This window comes from Stenella coeruleoalba (assembly GCF_951394435.1).
Source record: "Stenella coeruleoalba genome assembly, chromosome: 11".
Lineage (NCBI taxonomy): Eukaryota > Metazoa > Chordata > Mammalia > Artiodactyla > Delphinidae > Stenella > Stenella coeruleoalba.
Genome location: NC_137157.1, coordinates 63,399,898 through 63,420,599, shown reverse-complemented (window position 1 = coordinate 63,420,599; position 20,702 = coordinate 63,399,898). Strand labels below are relative to the sequence as shown.

General features: G+C 56.7%; 2 protein-coding genes across 2 annotated transcripts; one reads left to right on the top strand and one right to left on the bottom strand.

Annotated features, from left to right (window-relative positions):
- Positions 1 to 1,240: 1,240 nt before the first annotated feature.
- On the top strand, positions 1,241 to 8,052 carry TROAP (trophinin associated protein; the record flags this gene model as incomplete). Its single annotated transcript, XM_079937260.1, has 15 exons — positions 1,241 to 1,498; positions 1,779 to 1,933; positions 2,039 to 2,225; positions 2,757 to 2,914; positions 3,004 to 3,141; positions 3,333 to 3,415; positions 4,067 to 4,119; positions 4,608 to 4,729; positions 5,667 to 5,783; positions 5,867 to 5,950; positions 6,051 to 6,110; positions 6,375 to 6,509; positions 6,665 to 7,289; positions 7,564 to 7,757; positions 8,005 to 8,052. The coding sequence occupies exons 2-15, from the start codon at positions 1,790 to 1,792 to the stop codon at positions 8,050 to 8,052; spliced, it is 2,148 nt and encodes a 715-aa protein (XP_079793386.1). The 5' UTR covers positions 1,241 to 1,498; positions 1,779 to 1,789.
- Positions 8,053 to 9,463: 1,411 nt separating this feature from the next.
- On the bottom strand, positions 9,464 to 12,222 carry C1QL4 (complement C1q like 4; the record flags this gene model as incomplete). Its single annotated transcript, XM_079937314.1, has 2 exons — positions 9,464 to 9,643; positions 11,686 to 12,222. 2 exons carry the CDS (start codon positions 12,220 to 12,222, stop codon positions 9,464 to 9,466), a joined length of 717 nt encoding a protein of 238 aa, XP_079793440.1.
- Between the last annotated feature and the right edge of the window lie 8,480 nt (positions 12,223 to 20,702).

Genomic DNA, 20,702 nt, shown 5'->3' with positions numbered 1-20,702 from the left:
ACAATGCAAGACATTGAAAATATAATGTAAGCCAAAAATAAAAGGTCACCACCTTCATGGAGGTCTAGCAGGAGAGATCAGGTTTAATAAACACGATACATTAGGTTCACATTGGTGAATATACAATTACCAACTGAGATACATGCTCTGAGGAAACACTGTTCTTTGAGAGCACACAACTAAGGAAACTTTTTTAGATTAGGGTGGGTTTTGAGTGGAGGGGTTCAAGGAAGCCCTCTACAAGAAAGTAACAGCGAACATCCATTTGGAGGCATGAATAGGCAAAGTGGAAGGTATTGCAGACAGAGAGACTAGAAGGAACACGACAACTTTCAGGGATTGGAAATGGCAATGGAGTTGAAAAGCAGAGAACAAGGCGGAAAGTGGTACAAGATGGGGAGTATGAGTGGGGAGAGGTCAAGGCACAGTGGTAACATGACCAGATTTGTATTTTGGAAAGATTACTCTAGCTGCTATATGGTGAATGGATTATTGTGGAAAGCAAGAGGGAATGGAGGGTGGGAGGCTTTTGCAATCCTCTAGGTGAGATTAGGGTGGAGATAATGAAGAGGAAGAAGGTAAATGAAATCCAAAGGTAATGAAAAGGTGTGAAGGAGAAATTGGAAGGGGAGGGCTTGTATAATAGGAAGCACAAGTCAGGGAGAGAATCTACCAGAGTCCTGTACGCTTGAAACCATCGCCCATTTCCCATTAGAGGTTAACCCCTTCCATTCTAACCAGTGTTCTAGGTTCCCTCATTTTCACACCCCTGCCTGCCAACGGTCCTCCAGGCCTGTGGTGTTGAGTTCCAATGACACTGTTTTGAGCCTTGTTTTCTTATCTGTGAAATGGAGACCACACCTCACCATTCGTAAAGGTGGAGTGAAAAAAGTGATTGTTTCTTTTTATTTTTGTTATTGTTAGCCTCAGTTCAATTTTTTCCAGCCCTCTCCGCCCGTTTGGAGGCAGTTCCTCGGCCTAGGCACAACGTACGGTCGTTTCCTACAATGTGTCTGGAGCGGAGTCCCCACAGCTTGACGCCGAACTCTGATCAGAGTCGGGTGAGCGGTTCGGGACAGCCTCCAACACCGTCAGTTAGCCTCATTCAGGACACCAGCCCTTCCCACAATGCCGCGAGACTGCACCGTCCCGCACCAGTCCCGAGACCTCGCGAGAGTACCCAGCGCCCGTTGTCTCTCAGACTCCGAGCCCACGCCTTCGCCGGCCTCAGAAAGGTCTCCTTCTTCTTCTTCCACCCCGCGCTCCGCTCTCGGATTGGCTGGTTGAGTCGGGTCAGTTTTTTTCCTGGCCAGAAAGCGGCTCGACGACTAGTCCTTCTCTTGGCCTCGCCTCCGAAGCCTGCGGATTGGACAGCTGAATCCTGTGACACACGCCTCCGCAGGAGCGCAGACAAGCCAATCAGGAGCTTGGCGTATTTTACAAACTGGGGAAGTATCTGCAGCAGAAACCGAGAGAGTCCGGGGAAAAAGCGAAGCAAGTGAGGGCGACGCTGAGGGGTTCCGGGGGAGGTGCGGCACCGGGATCTTGGAGAGAATGAGGGCTTCGGGGGCTCGTAGGGAGGAGAAGCAGTTTGGGGTCCTGGGGCTAAAGAATAGGCTCAGAGGGTTAGGAGGAGACCCCCAGAAAAGAGGCCTTGCAGGCGCCGGGTCCTCTGGGCGCATGGATTTGGGTGGAGGTGGGAGTATCAGGGATGTCAGGACCGAAGCCCCGAGCTGGCTGACCTTTGATCCCTGATCCTGCCTTCTTCTCCGTCTCAGTTGTAGTCGTCATGACTACCCTCCAAGCCACGAAGGATCCTCTCCTCCGGGGTGTATCTCCTACTCCCAGCAAGATTCCCGTTCGCTCTCAGAGACGCCCGCCTCTCCCCACAGTCAAACCCAGCGCCCTGGACCAGGAGAACCAAGATCCAAGGGTAAGAGGGGTTGTGGGGGGTGAAGACAGTAGCTACAAGGACGCAGCACACACCAGCAACGCACCCCAACGCTGAGCCCCAGCTTTTTGTTCTCCCTTCCCTCAGAGATTGGTGCAGAAGCTCAGTAGTCAGCGCCCTCTCGTTGACTCAGCAGGCCCCAGGCCGAAAGCCACACATCAAACAGAGCAATCGGAGAGATTGGTGGGGAGTACTCAGCTTCGGAACCCCTTGGAGGAGCTCAGGCCTAGCCCTGGGAGACAAAATGTGGGACCTAGGCCCCCTCTCCAGACAGGTACCTGTTGGAGGCTTGAAGACAGTTTCTTTGGCTGGGTAGGAGAATTGGCTGGTGGCAGTGGGGTTTGGGGGCTTTGCATTCCCGGGTCTCCTGCTTACTATAATTCCTAGTCCCTGCTGCTAGAAAGCTCTTTGCTCTTAGAAGCCCTTTGCTTTCTTCAGCAAAGCGTCATCTCTTCTAAAGCCTTTTCCGCCTCTCCCAGTCGTAATCAATTGCTCTGTGTTCGCATGCTTTGCTGTACTTCTTTTATAACATGTCCATACTTGGACTTGAGTCTGTTACCTCTCTATAGTTTGATGATAGCTTTCCTGAGTATGGGGGCTTTGTCTTATTTGTCTCAGGGTGTCAGTGCCTAGAATAGTGTCTTACACAGAGCAAAGTCCTATGAATGTTTGGTGAGCTGAGTTCAGTTATATGAGTCTCTTCGGCTCACTCTTACACCTCAAGGTGACTCTGCTGGGCTCCCTGACCCCTCAGCCTCCCCGCTTCCTGTTCCTTCTCACCTTTCCTTCTCCTCTTCCCTTGCAGAGGCTCCAGGGACCATAGAGTTTGTGGCTGACCCTGCAGCCCTGGCCACCATCCTGTCAGGTGAGGGGGTGAAGAGCTGTCGCCTGGGGCGCCAGCCCAGTCTGGCTCAGAGAGTACTGGTTCGAGGGAACCAGGGAGGCACCATCCGGAGGCGCCAGGTAATGAGCCAGGATAGGAGGAGATCAGGCTGGAGTAGGCTGATGAGGGAATCCTGAGCCTGTACTGATAGCCTCTCTTGGGGTCCTAGGATGCCCGGGCCTCTGCATACTTGGCTCCCAGAACCCCCACCCACCGACTGGACCCTGCCAGGGCTTCCTGCTTCTCCAGGCTGGAGGGACCAGGACCTCGAGGCCGGACCTTGTGTCCCCAGAGGCTAGAGGCTCTGGTGAGTGCCCTTGAGGGGCTGATACTCAGTGCTTCTGGGAACTCCTTCCAAGGACAGAGCTGGGCCTTAGGAGGGAAGGTACCTCATGATGAGCCAGAGGGTTGGTATGGAGGCCGATGGGGTTGTTGGTGAAGCCTGAAGGTTTGAGACCTACCTCTGATTCTGTTTTTTCTCTTGCTCCTATGGCTCAGATTCCACCTTCAGGACCTTCCTCTCACCCCTCTGCTCCTCCCGGTTTCCAGGAGCTAAGAAGAGAGACAGGTGGCAACAGCAAGTGAGGAGAGGGTCATCTGGAAAAGAATGATTCAGTGTCTGATACAGGGGTCCCTCAGAGCTGGGGCCTTCCGGTAGCTTTAGGACTTCCCAGCAGCCCAGGGCGGAAGGGGGAAATCTGTGAGTGCTCAGGGTGAGCCCTTGCAATAGGGGTCAGGCCTTCACAGCCAGGCCTCAATATGACATCAGTTTCATCAGGCTGTGGGACAAGGAGGGGACAGAACTGAGAGGTACCATCTCTTTTGTTTCGTGGCCAGAGCACAGACCGTGGCAGTAAATGGGATTTGGGTTTGATTTCTGACTCTTAGTACTTATGATTTGTGCAAGCTTGCCTTACCCTCCGAGCTCCAGTTTCTTTTCTTTTCTTTTTTTTTTTTTCTGGCTGCGCCACTGCGTGGATTGTGGGATCTTAGTTCCCCAACCAGGGATTGAACCCGGGCGCTTGGCAGTGAAAGCGCAGAGTCCTAACCACTGGACTGCCAGGGAATTCCCACTTCAGTTTCTCTAATCTGTCAAATGAGGATAATGTTTGTATTATCATTTGAGGTTATCGTGAGAATTAAATGAGATGATGTTTGAAAAGCACTTAGCACAGGGCCCAGCTCGTACTTGGTACTCAGTGACTGCTAGCTGCTGTCCTTATCGCCATCAGGACTTCAGTGAGCCAGGCCTCAGGATTGCTTCTGGAGACCCTTGTCAAGCCTGGTGAGTGTGTCTGGCCATGGGGAGACAACAGGGGCAGGGGAGCTGCTTGTAGGGAGCAAAACAAGAGAAAGCTCAGCAGGCTGTGGCGGGAAGCCCAGATCAGAAGGAGACAGAGAGGAAGAGATCTTCTTGATAGGCCAGAGGTTGGCCCAGTTGCACTTGTGTCGGAGGAGGTGGTCCCCGTCTCTACCCTCTCTCTGCCGCTTCCTGTAGGGTTTACCTTCCACTCACTGTTCGGTCCTCAGCCCCTAAGAGCCATCACCGCACCCCTAGCCCACTCAGGGTATTCAGATTAATGATTTACTACTGAAATAGTGCTGGCCTGCAAAGGGATGCTGGATGGGTCCCCACCCCTGATGGTGCAGTGGGGGCTGTCAAACTGGCATACCCTAGTCGGAGGTTGCAACCTCCGACTAGGGTTGCAGGGCCCTGTGCCAGACTTTGATGTGTGTTCCAGACACTGCAGCAAATTTCCTGTCTCCTCCTAGCTTCCTCTCTCCCTGAAGGAGAATATGAAGTTGTCACTCACTCAGATGAAAGAGGAGGGGGCCCCCTCGGTCTGGCTCAGCGAGTACCATTAAAAGAAACCCGAGAGACAACACACACCAAGGTGAGCTGGGACCTTCCTCCTCTGTGCTGGGGGAAGGGCACAGAGGAGATGCAGGGGGGGATTCCCCAGCAGCAGCGGCACTGAGGATTGTGGGTAGAGCCAGGCAGTCCCAGCCTGGATCTCAGCATGTTAACTGGGCCCTGGTTTGCCCTAGATGGACCCAAGGCCCTCTCCAGAGTGGTACTGGCCTCTGTTTACCAGGTGTCCGGGGCCTGCGAGTGAGAGGTCACAGTCTGGTATACATTTGTATCACCATCAGATCAGTGCTGAGAGTAAGACAGATCTGAGAGTTCATTCTTTCACTCCACAAGGGTTTATTGAACAGCTACTGTGTGCCAAGCAATGTTCTAGGTTCTGGATATACAGTAGGAAATAAGTTCACATTCTAGAAGGGGGAGACAAAAAATAAACACACGCGTAAAATATATAGTAGGTCAGATGGTGCTAAGTTATCTGTTTAAAAAAAAGAAAGTAAGGCACTGAAAGGGAAGGAGAAGTGGAAGGGGGTGATTGGTACTGTAGTTTCAGGTAGATCGGTCAGGGGAATCTCACTGAGGTGCGGCCAAGTGAAGAGCAGAAAGAGTTGAGGGAGTGAGCCATGCAGATAATCTGGGGAAGAACGTTCCAGGCCACAAGAACTGCAGATGCAAAGATGGTGTGTTTAAGGATCAGCAAAAAAGCGAGGCTGAAGCAGAGTAAGAAGGAAAGGAAGTGAGAGGTTAGAGCAATGACAGAATCAGGTTGGGTAAGGATTTATAAAACAGCGTAAGATCTTGACTATTACTTGGAATGAGTGCAAAGCCATGGGGAGGGGGGATGAACAAGGGAGGGACATGACTTGATTAGATCTCAAAAGAATCACACTGGCTGCTCAAGTGAGGACAAGAAAGAGCAATGCCAAGCGGGAGGGATCACTCTTCCACCTTGTTCTCCACAGGACGGCCGTGACTCCTGCCTGATGCCCTCCCCTGGCCAAGTGATACCACCTGCCATCACCCGGCCATCACCCTTTGGACGGGCTCAGCGTGTGCCTTCCCCTGGCCCCTCAGCTCCAGTTTGTATCCACAACTCCTGGGGGCTGGGATCACTGTGAGGTCTCGGTTTTGTCCCTGCCCAACCACACCCATCTCTCCCCAGACCTCATATTCAGTGTTGCGGCGTCTCGCCATCCGCCCCAAAACCCAGTTCACACCCCTTCCATCGGCCCCCAGAGCTCGGCAGGTGAGAGAGGGCAGGGGAGGTAGCTGGCTTAGGCCAGGGCTGGAGGAGGAAGGGGATGGATGGGTACAGGGAAAGTCATGGCATCTCACTTCTGTCCCAGGCCCAGTGGTTGAGTGGCCTCTCCCCTCAGCCTTGCCCCGAAGAGCCTGCCCTGCCCTGGGTAAGTATCTGAAACCTTCCCATGCTGAGCTTCCTCGCTCTGTCCCGTTGGCCTGAGGCCCAGCAGTTTTGAAGCAAGTGGGCTCTCTGGAAAAGCTGCCTAACTCTCCAACTCTCCCTGCTTCTCTGCTGCCCCTCCTGATCCAGGTCTAGGGCCACTCAGTCAAGGCCCTGATCCCTTCCTCACTAGTTTGAAGACTCAAACTAGTCTTCTTCCTACTCCAGCCTGGCTTCCTCACGTGGCCCCTCTCCTCCCATGTGGCAGGAGCAGATTGCAGTCCGGTTATTTGACCAGGAGAGTGGCATAAGGTTGCAGGAGGGTCCTGGGAAGCCACCCGTGTCAACTCCTTATGGACCCCACCCCAGTAGAACCCCCAACCTCCAGGAGCTGAAGCTGCAGGTGGGCTGGTGTGGGCAGCAGCTTTGATGCCCGATGGCCAGTGACGGGGCTGGGAAAGCGAGAAATGGCGGGGGTGGGGGTGGGCATGGAAATAGGACAGTGTGGGTACAAGACTTGCACCCACTTCTTGACATCACACTCTGTCCCACCCACAGCGCATCAGTATCCTGCAACAGCTTTTGCGACAGGAGGTAGAGGGGCTGGTGGACGGCAAGTGTGCCCCCCTTCATGGAGGCTCCTCTCTGGATGTGGTTGAACTTCAGCCCCTGCTGGCTGAGATTTCTAGAACTCTGAATGCCCCAGAGAATAAATCTGGGGCTTTTCATCTTCCTGGAATGTTACAGCACTCTGGGTTGCCCAAACCCTACCTTCCAGAGGGGTGTGGGGAACCAGAGCCCTGCCCTGGAGCAGAGCCCGAGGTAGCTCTGCCCTGCCCTCCAGCAGAACCAGGGCCCCCAGAGTCCTACCATAGGAGGGGGCCTGAGATATCAGAGCCCTCCACCCAGGAGGCTTCAGAGCCCTGCCCTCTGGGAGAGCCTGGACCCCTTCAGGCCTGCCCCCAGGGGCAGACAGGACTCCCAGAGCCCTCCCCTAGGGTAGAGCCTGGGGTATCAGAGGCCTGCTCCCTGGAACCCAGAAGTCCAGAGTCCAGCCCATGGTCCTGCTGCAGTCAGTGGGCTCCAGCGACCACCAGCCTGACCTTCTCCTCCCAACGCCCACTTTGTGCCAGCCCCCCTATCCACTCACTCCAGTCTCTGAAGCCCCCAACAGGCCAGGCAGGTAAGGAGTTGGTTGGAAGGGGTTGTGAACAAAGGAGGTCCTCATCTCTCGCTGGGAGCAGGGCCTGCCCTGCACCAGGTGATCCTACGCTTTCTTTCCCCTACCTCCCTTGCCCCAGTCCGGCTCTCCCACAGGAAGAAGTGGGGGGCTGCACCTTCAGCCCTGTGCTCCTAATTGGCTTGGCCCTTGGTCGCGGAGTGGGAAAGGGCAGTATATGGTGGGAGTCTAGGACTCCAGAGTCTGCCCTGATCTCTCTGTGGCCTTTGGCCCTCAGGCCCCAGCAATCTGGCCCCTCGAACCCTGGCCCTGAGGCAGCGCCTCAAAGCATGTCTGACCGCCATCCACCACTTCCACGAGGCCCGCCTGGACGACGAGTGTGCCTTCTACACCAGCCGAGCCCCTCCCTCAGGCCTCACCCGGGTCTGCACCAACCCTGTGGCCACATTGCTCGAACGGCAGGATGCCCTGGTGAGCCTCCGGTCCACAGCCAGCTGTGCCTGTGGGAAGTAGGAAGTAGGGCAGGGGGCCATCCTCGGCTCCTTTACAGAGGTCAGGGGGAAGAGCTGGCTACAGTTCAAGGACGGCTGGGCTGTGACGAGGTCGGGGGAAGAGCTGGTTACAGTTCAAGGACAGCTGGGCTGTGACGAGGTCAGGGGGAAGAGCTGGTTACAGTTCAAGGACGGCTGGGCTGTGACGAGGTCTTCTCTCTCCCTAGTGTTTTATTCCAGTCGGTTCTGCTGCCCCACAGGACTCTCCGTCATGAGGCATACGCCTCCACCCACTCCTGTCCTGCCTTGCACCTTCCTTTTAACCCTTATTTATTTTCCACACCATGTACTGGGGGCTGACACCCTTTTGTCCTTCAATAAAGTTTCTAAAATGTCCAAATGTCTGTTTTCCTCCGGTCCTACTTAGGCCAGCTACTGCTGTTTCTCCTCAATTGTCCACATGGTGGCAGTGTCCTCCAGCTTAGAGGCCAGCCCTGGGTTCTCAGTCTTCCCCAGGCTCCCTCGCCCAGAAGCTGTCCAGGTCATCCCACTCCTGCACACCCCACCCTCCCAGCAAGCACTATGAGTGAGTGTTTTTTTTTGGGGGGGGCGTGAACGTGGGCCTTTGGGGAGCTGCTTTTCTCCTTGCTCCCTGAGATCTTGGCCGCTCCCAGGAGCCGTCAGCAACTCCTGCATCGCCTAGAGTTCCCTAGAACTCTCCCCCTGCATCAGCAGAAGCACCAGACCCATACCTCTGGAATCCTCCCTTGCTAGTGTCCCTCTGGTTGGCGTCTCCCTACAGTGTAAGGCCTCAAAGCTCTCCTGAAGCTGATACCCTTCCCCATATCAGAGTAGAAACCCTGGGCTACTCCCCTCCTCGGCTTCCCCAGAGGCAGGCCTTGCCAGGAATAATGAAACCTTTGCCTCTGGCAGAGAGTGATAGGGTAGGGGTCCTTGAGAGGAGTGAGGAAAGGGTCAGCCACTCTCCCCCACTCTGTGCACCGAGTTACGAGGCACACACATTCTCCCACTTCACTTTATTGGAAGAGGCAACAGCAGCTGTAGCCCCAGGGCCTAACCCCCGATGGGGGTGAAATGGGGACTGCAGGATGAGTTTTAAATGCTAGGAAAGAATTTCCTGGTTCCTCCAGTTCACAGGGAGGCTGCCAAGGCTAGAGCCTGAAGCCTGAAAATGGAGATGAGGGGAGGAGGGGATGGCAGAGAAGTTGTCATGACAGAGGACCAGCGCCTACCCACCCTGATGTCTCCTCCCGCCTAGAAGGGCTCCTTCTGTTTCTGTTCTCTCCCTCCCCAAAAGCCAGGGCTTCCCTTCTGTTTTCTGCTTTCCGTGCCTCTGTGCTGCAGTTAGTGAACCTGTTTCCTAGCTCCCGAGAGAAGAGAGGGCCACGACCTGCGCCCCCCTCCTGGCCCGGCTTTCACAGGCATGTGCGCGGATGCTGGTGGTCCCTTCCCAAGCCGCTCTGCTCCTCCGGCCGGTTTCCTCAGCTCCCCAGCCACTCAGTTATACCCCGGAGCACCAAGAGTCCGCCCATTAAAGGCCACCTCCGGGAGCGGGAGGGCCCGTCCCACCCCCAGTCTCTCAAAGGATGGGGTGGCGCCTTGGGTGGGGCAAGCTGAAGGTGGGTGAGGGGGGGAGCGGAGGGGTGGCGGGGGATGGGGCCCGACTCAGTCCGGGTAGATGATGAAGCCAGAGAAGGTGCTGTACTTGTTGGTGTTACCGCCGTGCACCTTCCCGCCGTCCAGCTTGATGAAGACTTCATCTCCCACATCCAGGTGCAGGATGACGCTGTTGCTGGCATAGTCGTAGTTCTGGTCCGCGTCCTGTGCAATGGCGCTGGCCCGGACCTAGAGAGGGGGAACAGAACAACCCACTCATGCCCTGTGCGGAGCTGGGGTGATGAGGGGTCGGCCGAGGAGATGCAGCTGGGCCTGTGAAGGTGACGCGAGGGTAGCAGGCTGCAGGGTTTGGGAAGGACAAGGTGCTTCGCAGGCACTGCCATTCACTAGCTGCTGGGACTCGGGCAAGTTTCACGCTTTCTGTGGTCCTTAATTTGACCTATAAGGTAGGAGGTAGTAATAGAACCTACCTCCTCAGGTTGTTAGGATTAAATGAGTTACTACGTGCGAAGTGTGTTACAAAACAGCGCTTTGCACAAAGAAAATGCTATATAGGTTTTGCTATTATTCTTATTTAAAAAATAAAATTAGACTGTAGGATAATTTTTAAGATTCTGAACCCACTCGGACCTTCTAAACTTGTGCTCCCTTCCCCCAGAGATAGGGCACAGGTGTGTCTGTGCGTGTGTAAGCAAGGGTGCAGGCTGTGGGAAGATGCCATGATGTAATCCTCCTCGATTGTCCCTCCTAGTGCCCGCGGGCGCCCCGACGTGGGGGTCGCCTTCCGCCCAAACAGGTAGTGCCTCTTCCCCTCTGGCCTCGCTGCTGTAGGTCGCCTCACCGACGCCTTAGCGTCGCAGCCAGCCCCCTCCCCAGCCCCCCTCTTCCTGTCCCGAGGGGGCTGGTTATTAACTGATTAATTATTCATCATTATTCTAATCACTATTTACCGTGCCCAAAGCCGCAGCGCCCGCACCGCGGAATACAGTGTGGGAGCCACGCGGCCCCCGCCCCCTCGGGAAGCGACGCACTCTAGATACATACTCCCCCCCTCCGCCCCTCACAGACACGCCACACAGACCACACACACCTACTCAGTGCCACAGGCAAGCAGCCACCTCTCTACTCTCACACCTTCGCACCCCGCACCCACAGACACACTTGAATCACGCACACACACGCTACAGTCTTACACACATACACTCTCACTCCCTTTCCCTGGGCTCCTGGGGCGGCCCTGCTGGGGGGAGACCTCAATGTAGTGCCTTCGGTTCTTGGAGCGGAAGGGTGCTGCAGCGGTAGCAAGACCTGGGGTTCGGACAGGTGGGATAAGCAGGCCTGACGCGCCACGGTCAAATCACCCCACCGCGCACGGGGCGTTCAGAGGTCACAGCTCAGCCCTAACCTTACACCCTGCGGCTTGCGTGGCCCAGGCACATTTCCCCAGCCCCACCCCTGTTGCCTCTGGCTCCCCCTAAGCGTGTCCTGGACCTTGAGCTGAGTCTTTGGGACTTTTCTTCCAAGCTAAGGCAGCAGTGACTCCGACTCTGACCACAGGAGCAGGGACCAGGCCGGGGTCCAAGGCTTCTGCTTTATCTGTTCTTGCCTCTTCCCTTCTCCCAAATTCGTTCCTGCAAGCCGCCTGGCTGGCCCCAGTGCTGCCTCATTTTCCACCTCTGCCTATGGACTCAGTATTAGCTGAGGGTAAGGCCCACTCTAGAATTGACCTCAGGCCCTGGGACTAGTAATAGAGTTGCCTGGAAAATGAGACAGTGTTTTCTTTCTTTTTTTACCTCCTCCTTGAAAATCCAAGCTTAATGACCCCCATACGGGAACAGATACCAACTGCCCACGGCGTGATACCCGGACTCCATTCTAAGTCGAAGGAGCCAGACTCCGGTAACTTGCCCATCAAGTGGCTGGGTAACCCAAAGGCCAGGAGGGCTGCCCAAGACAGGTGAAAAGAGGCTAAGAGGCAGGGTGAGATACCAAAGAGGTTTGCTGTATAGTTGCCTATAGTCGGAGTGTGAGGCTCTGAGTTTTAATTCTGACACCATTCCTAATGTTCCATAAGACCCTGGGCAGGTCGTTTTCTTTCTCTGGCCCCCCAATTCCTTTTGGACTAAATGAAGCGATTTCTAAGTTCTTGGCAATGTGGCCTTCTTGGATTTAGTGACGGTGTTTGGGGAAGAGGTTCGGGTTGCGTAATAAATGCAGGGAGAATTAGAAAGCTACCTTGTCTGGGGCTGGGTGGGAGAGGGGCAGCTCACCTGTCCATTCTTCATCAAGTCCGCCCACATGCTGGTGCCGTCACCGCCGCGCATAAGCACATGGTAGGCGAAGAAGTAGACACCTGGCATGGGGCAGGTGAACTTGCCACTGGCTGCCTCGTAAGCGTTGCCCACGTTGGTCACCACGTCGTCGAAGCGCAGCACTTCGTAACCTTCGTGTGGCCGCCGCAGGCCAGCATAGAAGGCAATTCGAGGCACGTAGCCGGCAGGGGGCGCTACCCCGCCGGGGCCTGGGCCTGGAGGGCCCGGGGGACCTGGCCTGCCCGGCTCTCCTGGAGGTCCTCTGGGACCTGGTGGTCCTGGGGGCCCTCGCAGACCTGCCTTCCCGCGCCGGCCCACCTCTCCCTTGGCGCCCTGAGGGAAGGGGGGTACGGAGGCGGGCGCGCCGTCGGGTCCTGGGCCTCGCGGCCCGTGGGGGTCGCACACCATGCGGCAGCGACCCAGCATCTCGTAGTGCGCCGGCCCGCGGGAGCTGTGCACTAGCAGCGGAATGGCCACCAGCAGCAGCAGCACCATGGCCACCCCGACGGCCGCGCCCGCCACCCTCTTGCGGCGGCTCAGCCGCGACGCGGCCAGGGCCAGCAGATCCTCCTCACTCTTGGGTGCAATGGTGGCGGAGGCCCGGGGCTTTCCGCGGGCGCCAGAGGCGGTGACCGGGCTCGGGCCTGGGTCGGGATCCCCCCGACGGCTGCGCCCGGCCCCCCCGCCCCTGTGGGCTCCCGCCTCAGTGGTGCCGTTCCCCAAACCTTCCGTCAAGGCGGAGGTCCCCCCGTTGTTTGGACCAGGGACAGCTCCCGACAGTTCAGAGTCCGTGGTCCTCTATTACCCTCTCGTTCAGTCTAACGTTCCCAGGCGCCTGAAATCGGTGGCTTCTCGGACGGCTGGTTTCTTACAGATCTAGGATGCCTGCCCTCCGGACAGCTGCTTTCTCGAGGATGGCGGCGCCTAGGTCCCAGGCTACCCAGACGGATAGCTCCCGGCCGGAGCTGGGACTACTCTCCGCGCTCTGGACGTCCGGGGCTCTGCGCTGCGGGTGGCGCCCACCGGACGCGACCTCCTCGCAGGTTTGCGCTCTGGCTCTTGGCGAGCCTTGACCCACCTTTCTACCCTAGCCGCGGCCCCAGCCCCTGCTGAAGCCCTGGCCCCGCGTCTCTCTCCAGCTAGCGCTCTCCCTCTCTGCGTCCCTAACCTTCCTTCCCTCCCTCCCGGAGCGGCAGTGCGGGTGGTGTGAGCCGCGACGCGGCGGGAGCCGCTCTAAGAGGCCGCGGCGGGGGGGGCGGGGGCGGAGCGACCCCTGGCGCCCAGAGAGGGAAGCGTGGAGGCGGGGCAGGCCACGGCCCCCACCCGCGTCCCCCCAGCCTCTCGGTTCCTGACCGGCTCTAAACCAATTCTGCAGGGATTCACTGCCCTCACCCTATCCTTACTTTCACCCTCTACCCTGAGTTTGGTATTCTCAGAGCCCGGAGGAGGCCAGAAACGGGGATGGGATAAAAAGCGGTGGAGATGCACACACACAGAAGACAGACGTGGATTCCAGAGCTAAAAAGAGCCCTCCCCGGCTCCCCCCCTCAAAAAAAGAAAAAAGAAAAAAAGAAAAAAGCCCACGAGCAAACAACAAGGACTAGAAAAAAATAGAAATTCGCCACTCAGTGCCCGTGACCGAATAACATATGGTAAAGGGTTCAACGGGTACGGGTTGGCCTGAACTGGAAAAGGCAAATCTCCAGGCACCTCTACCCTCGACCCCCAGTGTTGGCGGAGGGGGCCGCAGAGCAATCGAGAGAGTGAGGGAACAGAGAGAGTGAGAAAACAGACCAGCCTGGGAAAGCGAGCAGGAAACCGACAGGAAAGCAGAGGAGCTACAGAGAAATCAAAGGGATGCAAAGCCAGATAGAGACGCAGAGACAGAGACAAAGCTTGAAAAAGAGACTAAATGACAGCCCCAGAGGGGGAGAAGGAGAGACAGAGAAGGAGAGAGAGAGACAGGAGCCAAGACAGGTTGACAGATCGAGAGAGAAATGTAAATGGCGCGCTGCAGAGAGACACCCAGGTCCGTGTTCGGACTCCAATGTGACATATCAACTGTGGGGACGACGCGGAGGCGGGGCGCTTCTTGGAGCAGTGTGGTAGGCTCTGGGCCTGTGCATTGTGACAGTGTGCTGGCAAGTGTGGACGTGTCCATGGGACCCTGGCCTTGTGTGTCCCTGGGTGAGTGGGATTGTGGATTGTGGATTGCCTTTGTGTATGTATGTGTGAGGGCTGTTTGAAGGGAGGTTTTATATTTGTCTTCCTCTTAGTCCCTAAATGTGGAACCCCATGAATGTCATCTTTCTTATCTCAGGACTGAAGAGTAGAGAGTTTACTGGGGAGAAAGAGTCAGAAGGCAGCTCTTGCCCTGGCAGCCCAGCCCAGTCCCACCCCTGCTCAGGTCCCAGACCTTGTCCAGCCCCAGGATCTCTGCCCCTTCACCCTTCCACAAAGGGCTGTGGTTAGATGGAAACTCAGAGAAGTTGGACCCCACATAATAAATGTTTGGGGGAGGGATTTGAAATTTGAAATTGGTTATGCAAAGTAATATAACTAAAATGCAGTTTCAGTGCTAGGCACCCACCTGTGAGGGGTGGCTGTGTCTGTCATTCGGGTGACCAAGAGGAAACACAAGCTTTGATAGGTCCCTCTCTGTGAGGGGTCTGCATCCTTCCTCAGGGTCTCGCCCCTCTGGGAGAAATTTCTTGCTCACAGGGACTCCAGGGCCAGAGGCCTGGAGAAGAGGTTCCAGGACTGGCAAAAGTGGGGTATTTGGAGGCCCTGGAGGTGGACAACTGCAAAGGATCTGTTAGAGACTAGGGTAAGCCAGTACTGTAATGTATAAGAGTACATTATGTAAAATGGAGAGCACAGGGCACATCAGGGCATAATTATTGGGTGGGAGATGATTTCCTCATCTCTTGTTTCCTGTACTCCTTCCCTGCCCCTCCCAGCCCGTAATGGTGCAGGAAGAAGGAGGTTGCTGAGGACGGGCCTGTGTGGAGGGAGGCCCCTACATGCTTGAAAGGGTTGGGAGAGAAAGGATTGGCAGTCAGTGGGGGTGGGGCCTCCTCCAACCATAAATACAAATTTTATTCAAGGTCTTTGTTGCCATTTGTCTTCCTCGGGGGGCTGAGGGCCATGTCGGCCCGTGCATGTCTAATTCCGAATCTGCTCCCCTAGGCTGGATGATGGATGGATCAGAGAGGAGAGCAGGCCAGGGCTCACACTGACCTCACCACCCGATCCTCAAGCCTCATCGGCCCCAGGTCCTGCCACCCCTCTCCCTCCTCCTCCCCCCTCTCCTGCCACCCACTCACTAAAGGCCCTCTCTGCTCAGCCCCGCTCCCCACCCCTCTCTCCTACTAACCAAGGCCCTCTTTTTGAGCCCCTCACCTCAGCCCCTGTCAGGTCCTAGCCCTCTTCTCTCGGAGCTTCCCTTCTCCTCCCATCCCCAGCCCAGGCTGTGAGCTTCGGTGACCAGCAGGGCTGCAGGCGGTAGCGGGTGTGTATGGTGGGGGAAGCAGGCTTAGCTCACAGGGAGCTGAGGGGCCAGCTCCATGAATTTATTCATGTTCTGTTGCTCTTTCCCCACGCTCTGGAATGAAGCTGCCAGCTCACCAGGTCCTTACTGCTTCCTCTGCAGCTGTCAACATTCGGCCGAGAAGGGACCTGGGTAGGGTCAAGGCCAGCTAGGGTCAGCTAGGCCAGCTCCTGGGGCCAGAAGCCAAGTGTCTGGGCTCAAGAGGAAATACTGGGGCCCAGGCTGGGGTCTGGGACAATTTACCCAGAGCTCCTTGGGCAGCCAGACTGGGAGGCCCCAGGGAGGTTGTGTGGTTGGGAATGGGAGGTAGGCAGAGACGTGTGCTGCAGGACATAGAATGGGCAGTGGAGGAGGGGAGAGGAGAGGAAGACTGAGTTCGCCAGCCTCCCCTATTTAAAAGCACAGCCCAGACTGAATCCTGCCTTACCCTCTGCCCTTGACTCTGCACTAACCCTGACCCTAATCCCAAAGTATACACTTGACTCCTCTCCAATCCTAAAATGAATCCTAACTCCATAACCTGACTCTAAATAGAACCCATCCCGACCTGTCCTGTCCTGGAACCTAGGGGTCTCCCAAGAATTTCCCCCAGGGCTTAGGGCCAGGTGTGTGTCAGAGTTCTGAGGACCAGACTTTAGATTAGCATGTGATTAGCATATGATTTGCATGTGATATGTGCCTTCTACTCTGAGGAAGTTTTCTTGTTAAAATTTTATGAAGTCTAGCGGAAAGGTCCTGGCTCCTTGAAGTTTTTCTCTTTTTGTTCCTTCTCCCACACTCCTTGTCACTGACCCAGACCCCTTCAAGGGAAGAAAGGGGGTGAGGAAATGAGCAGTAGAAAATTCATGGGAGGAAAGATCCTGGTAGTGTGATCTACCCCTGTCACTTGCAGTATAACCTCCACAAGCCTCAGTTTCCTCATCCATAAGAGCAGAGGAACCAGCTGGCTGACGTTACATTAAGATCTAAGGAAATGCACTCCACCGCCCGCCGCACCCCGCCCTCTCTCCTTCCTCACCCTTCAGGGCCGTCCATAGTGTGGTTCTTCTCCACTTCCCTCCACCCCACCCATACACACACTCTGGCTCTCAGCTCCTACATGTAAGATCACACAGAACTGGAAGCAACCTGGGTTGCCTGGTACCAGACCCCTGGTATGAAGAGAAAGGAAAAATGCCCACCTGAGAGGAAAGGGAATAACATGGATAGGGAAATAACATTATTGCGTGCTTACAGCATTTTAGGGCTTTTACTTGAGAGTTACTGCATCCTCGATGCCTCCCTGAGAGGATGTATTGTCTCCATTTTACAGATGAGGAAACTGAGGCCTGGAAATGAGAAATGCCTTGTCCTGTATCACTTTGTAAGTGGCAGCCCTAGAACTGGAGTTCCGATCTCCTGGCTTCCTTCTCACTGCCCTGGAGAAGAGAAATGACACCCAAGGCAGTGGAAGGGTGAGAGAAGCAGGACTGAAGTGGGGAGAGAGATTTGAATTGGTCTCAGGGGAGACCTATGTGTGTGAGGCCAACGGGGCAGGGCCTTGGCTCAGGGTGTCCCCCATCCCCCACCCCCAGCGCTGACACACAACAGGTGCTCGGCTGTTAGCTAAAGGATGTCGGCCGAAGTCAGCTGCGGAGAAGAGCTGTTCAGTCCGAAGAGGAGAGGGAAGAGAAAGGGGAGGGAGAGGGAAACGAAGCGAACTGCAGAAAAACGTGCTCAAGAGGCCAAAGGTAGGAAAGCTGGCCAGAGGGCTGAGGACAGCTCTCCACTCGCCACCGGTGGGAAAACAGTAGCGGCCCAAGAGCCCGCGCACACTTTGCCCTCTGGCGCAGAGGGTCGACAGGCCCCAGCGAGCGGCGAGGGAGCAAGTATGCCGCCGGGCCCAGGGCTTCTACTCATCCGCCGCACGGATCCCCTGGCACGGCAGCTCAGTGCAGCCTGAGGTTCTAAGGGCCGCCGCCAGAGCCCACGGGGCTGAGAACAGGCTCCTGGCTCCACAAGGAGGGGCTAGAGATTGCTTCCAAGGTATCTGTCAGGCCAGCCCTTGACCCCTGGCCAGGTGCGGCTCCCCGCCATAGCCTCTCTCTCCACCCCATTTTGCTCCCCTCTCCCCGCGCCGTCCACCAACTCCAGCCTGCAGTTAATGAAATGTGGCGAGCGGCCGCACAGACAGCTGTCAGACCCCTCATTTCTCCTCCGGGATATTGGATCACGCCTTGGGAGACCGACAGGTGAGCAGAGGAGAGGTGATGCGGGGAACGGAGGGCTGGGCTCCGGCTGGTGGGAGTCCGGAGCGCAGGGGGCAGCGCCAAGCTGAAATCTTCGAAGGCCCTGCGAAACGAGGTCGGCCGTAGCATGCTTTCTGCCCGGGGCCCCTAGCTCTTTCCTTTTCTCCATCAAGCAGGAGACTTCACACACCCCACAGCCACGGCGCCCTGACCCTCGTCGACCCGGGACTCCTGGTCCCGCACCCTAGAAGATCTGCCCCCCCTTGTGCGCTGCGCATAGCGTCTCTGAGCCGGCGGCCGCGGCCCGGTGCTTCCTCCCACCTCCTTCCATCTCTTCCTTCTTTCTCCCCCTCCTTCCCGAGCTTCCTCCCCGGCGGCCGCGGCCTTTATTAGGGATTCCGCGGCTGTCGGTCCCGCCATCCATCCTGTCCGCTGGCAATTAGGCGGCCAGACAAAGAGCAGCTTCGGATGGATGAGGGTCCCGGCGGATCGGAAATGTGAAGGGTCAGCGCTGCCGCCCGCGGCGCACCCCGCTCCCCCTCCGCATAATCACCGGCCGCCCGTCACTCAGCCGGCCTCCCGGGGAGCTCCGGGGCCCGGGCTGGGGGAGGGCGAGGGCGGGACTGCAGCCTAGGTGCCTAGGGCATGGCGAAGGCGGACCTGCAACAGGGGCGCCTCCTGCTGGAGAATGGAGGACTGCGGGAGGCCGGAGGTACCTGGAGGAGAGAGAGGGCAGGACATGGCCCCCCCAGATCCCTGAAGGCGGACTGTGGGACTGCTGCCTGGGGGCTTCCTGTACAGAAGCGGGGACTTCAGCTGCGGGAGAGAGGAAGATGGTGGCCAACGCGCCCCCTGCTAGGAGGCTGCGGGACAAAGCCTTAGGGCCTCGGATCTGAAGAAGTGGAACCGAGCCCAGGACGAGCCCCCTTAGGGTCTGTAGCCTGGTGCGCCTCCTATTGGAATAAAATGATACTGCGCTTCTATACCCGGATCTCTTAAGTGAAATCCAACCCATGCACCTCAAATCCAGAAAAGCTGCAAGGCTGGGCGAGCCCGAATGGAGCCAGAGGAAGTTCAAGGAGTCCGGTTTTTACTGCGGGTTCTTTGGCGCTAGCTCCCAGCTGACAAATCAACATCTCAATCTGACAATTATTAGTCGAGGTGGGGGGAGACGGGCTTTCGCCGCCTGGGCCGCTTAGCCCTCCCTGAGGGCGGCAGAGAGGTGGGCGGTGCTGGCAGTGATGAACGACTTGGGGGGGGGGGCCAGGGCCCCGAGCGCGCATTCATTACTCGACTGACAGGCGGGCGGCGGGCCGGGCGGGCCGGCCGGGCCGCGAGTGGACGTGCCGGGAAAGAGGCAGTGGCAGGAAGGAGAATAAGGGAGGCGTATAGCAGCCCCACTGCCCCGTCAGCTCCCGGTTCTTCACCTCGACCCTGGTACTTACTTGACTTCCTTAAGCTCAGCCTTTTACCTGTTGGAGCTGGCCATGGTTGAAGAATTTGGGGAGCGAGGACGGGGACCTAAGCCCTCTGCTTAGGTTAGGCGATTGAAGATCTAAGATGTCAAGACAGGGTGTAGACAGGCTTTAAGACTAGGCGCTTGTACCTGACCTAGGAGGAACCGTGCATAATTGCGCACGCAGAGGTGGCGTGTTGTGACAGGGATTGATGGGTGTGGGTCGCGTGTGGGGGTCAGTGATTGTGTGTGTCAGTGTTAGGGACGTGTCGGCCTGATTTTGTCAGTGGAGGTGTGTGCTGCGTGTGTCTGAGGATGAGCTACCACCTCTCCCCGCGTGACTGTGCCCCCCACACACATTTGCTGTCAGCTCTGTCTCCAGTTCTGTAGGAAACAGTAATGTGCACGGTGACAGCTGAGGTGTGCTGCCGGGGGTGGGGCAGGGGGGATAGATGTTAACTGTGAGGGTGCTGGTTTGGACAACTGCTCCCTTCCACCACCTCCACCCCAACATCATCCCTTTCCCAAGCTTCCTGAAAGTAGTGGATGGCTTTTTCCAAAGTCTGGAGACCCAGTTGCTAAGTCCCGGGGAAGGAAGTGTTTACCACCAGAGTTTTCTACAGTCCACATACATACCCACATATACACAGTCGCCATCACATATACAGTCTCCAATATAAGATGTGAGCCACAACCCATCTGGCTTCCCCAGGCTGGTGGTGGACAGAGAGGAAGAGGTAGATCTCAGGACAGGAAAGGGCAGACCATTAGACCTCTCAAAGAGCACATCTCTTTGGGGCCTGGGCTATTGCTTCTAGGACGCTTACCTTTTGGATTTCAGGTCCAGTTCCTAGTGGACACCTTGGGAGGATAATGCTAATTATATTCGAATTCCTTCCCCTAATAACTCTCTTTCTCCACCTGGCTTTGTCTCCACTCTCCTTCCCCACTCTCAAACACACCAAAGGGGGACCTTCCCAGTCCTGAATCTCCTGGGTCTATAGGGCAGGGAGTTGAGGCGATTCTGGGTCTCTGGTCCCCTGTTTTGTTCAGTGTGTCTTTGAGCCACCTTCCCTTTGCCTTGCTCTTCTTTACACATAGGGTATCTCTTGGAGCCTCTGTATCTTTGTGTCTGCGCCCCTCCTTGTGTCTGTATGTCTCTGCGTTTAGGAGTCTCTTCCAAATGTGTCTCCCTACTTTAGAGATCTCTCTCTGTTCCTCTGGGGCTTCTCCCTCTGGGAATAGCCCAGCACAACAGCGAGGCCCATGGGGATGGGGAAGGCCCCGTAGGGCTTCCTTCCTGCCCCCATCCAGAGGGGACTGCAACCTAAGGATGGCTAGGTAATGTCAGGGTCCGGCCACGGCCTGGGCCTGGTAGCTTCTCATTCAGGGCACAGGCACCTGGTCGATGTCCTGCTATCCGCCCGCCCCCCCCCCCCCATTCCCAAGTCGTCCTCCTCCAAGCCCCCGCCCCCTCCACCCGCCTGGAAAAGGCAAATTTGACATTTTTAAATCCCGAGCCTTAGAGGGATCGATGCGGCCCGGGGGCCCCGCCCGGGGTCGATATTCCTGATTGGGAAGCGGCCGCTGAGCGGAGCCGGAGTGTAAATCACCCGAACTGGGGGAGGGGGCGCGGGAGCCAATAGCTTCCCAGGCTTTCGGAGCTAGACGAGGTCCCGGCCCGGCCCAACCCCAGGGCAATGGAATGAGGAGACCGATAGACCTTAGAGACCGAGAGACA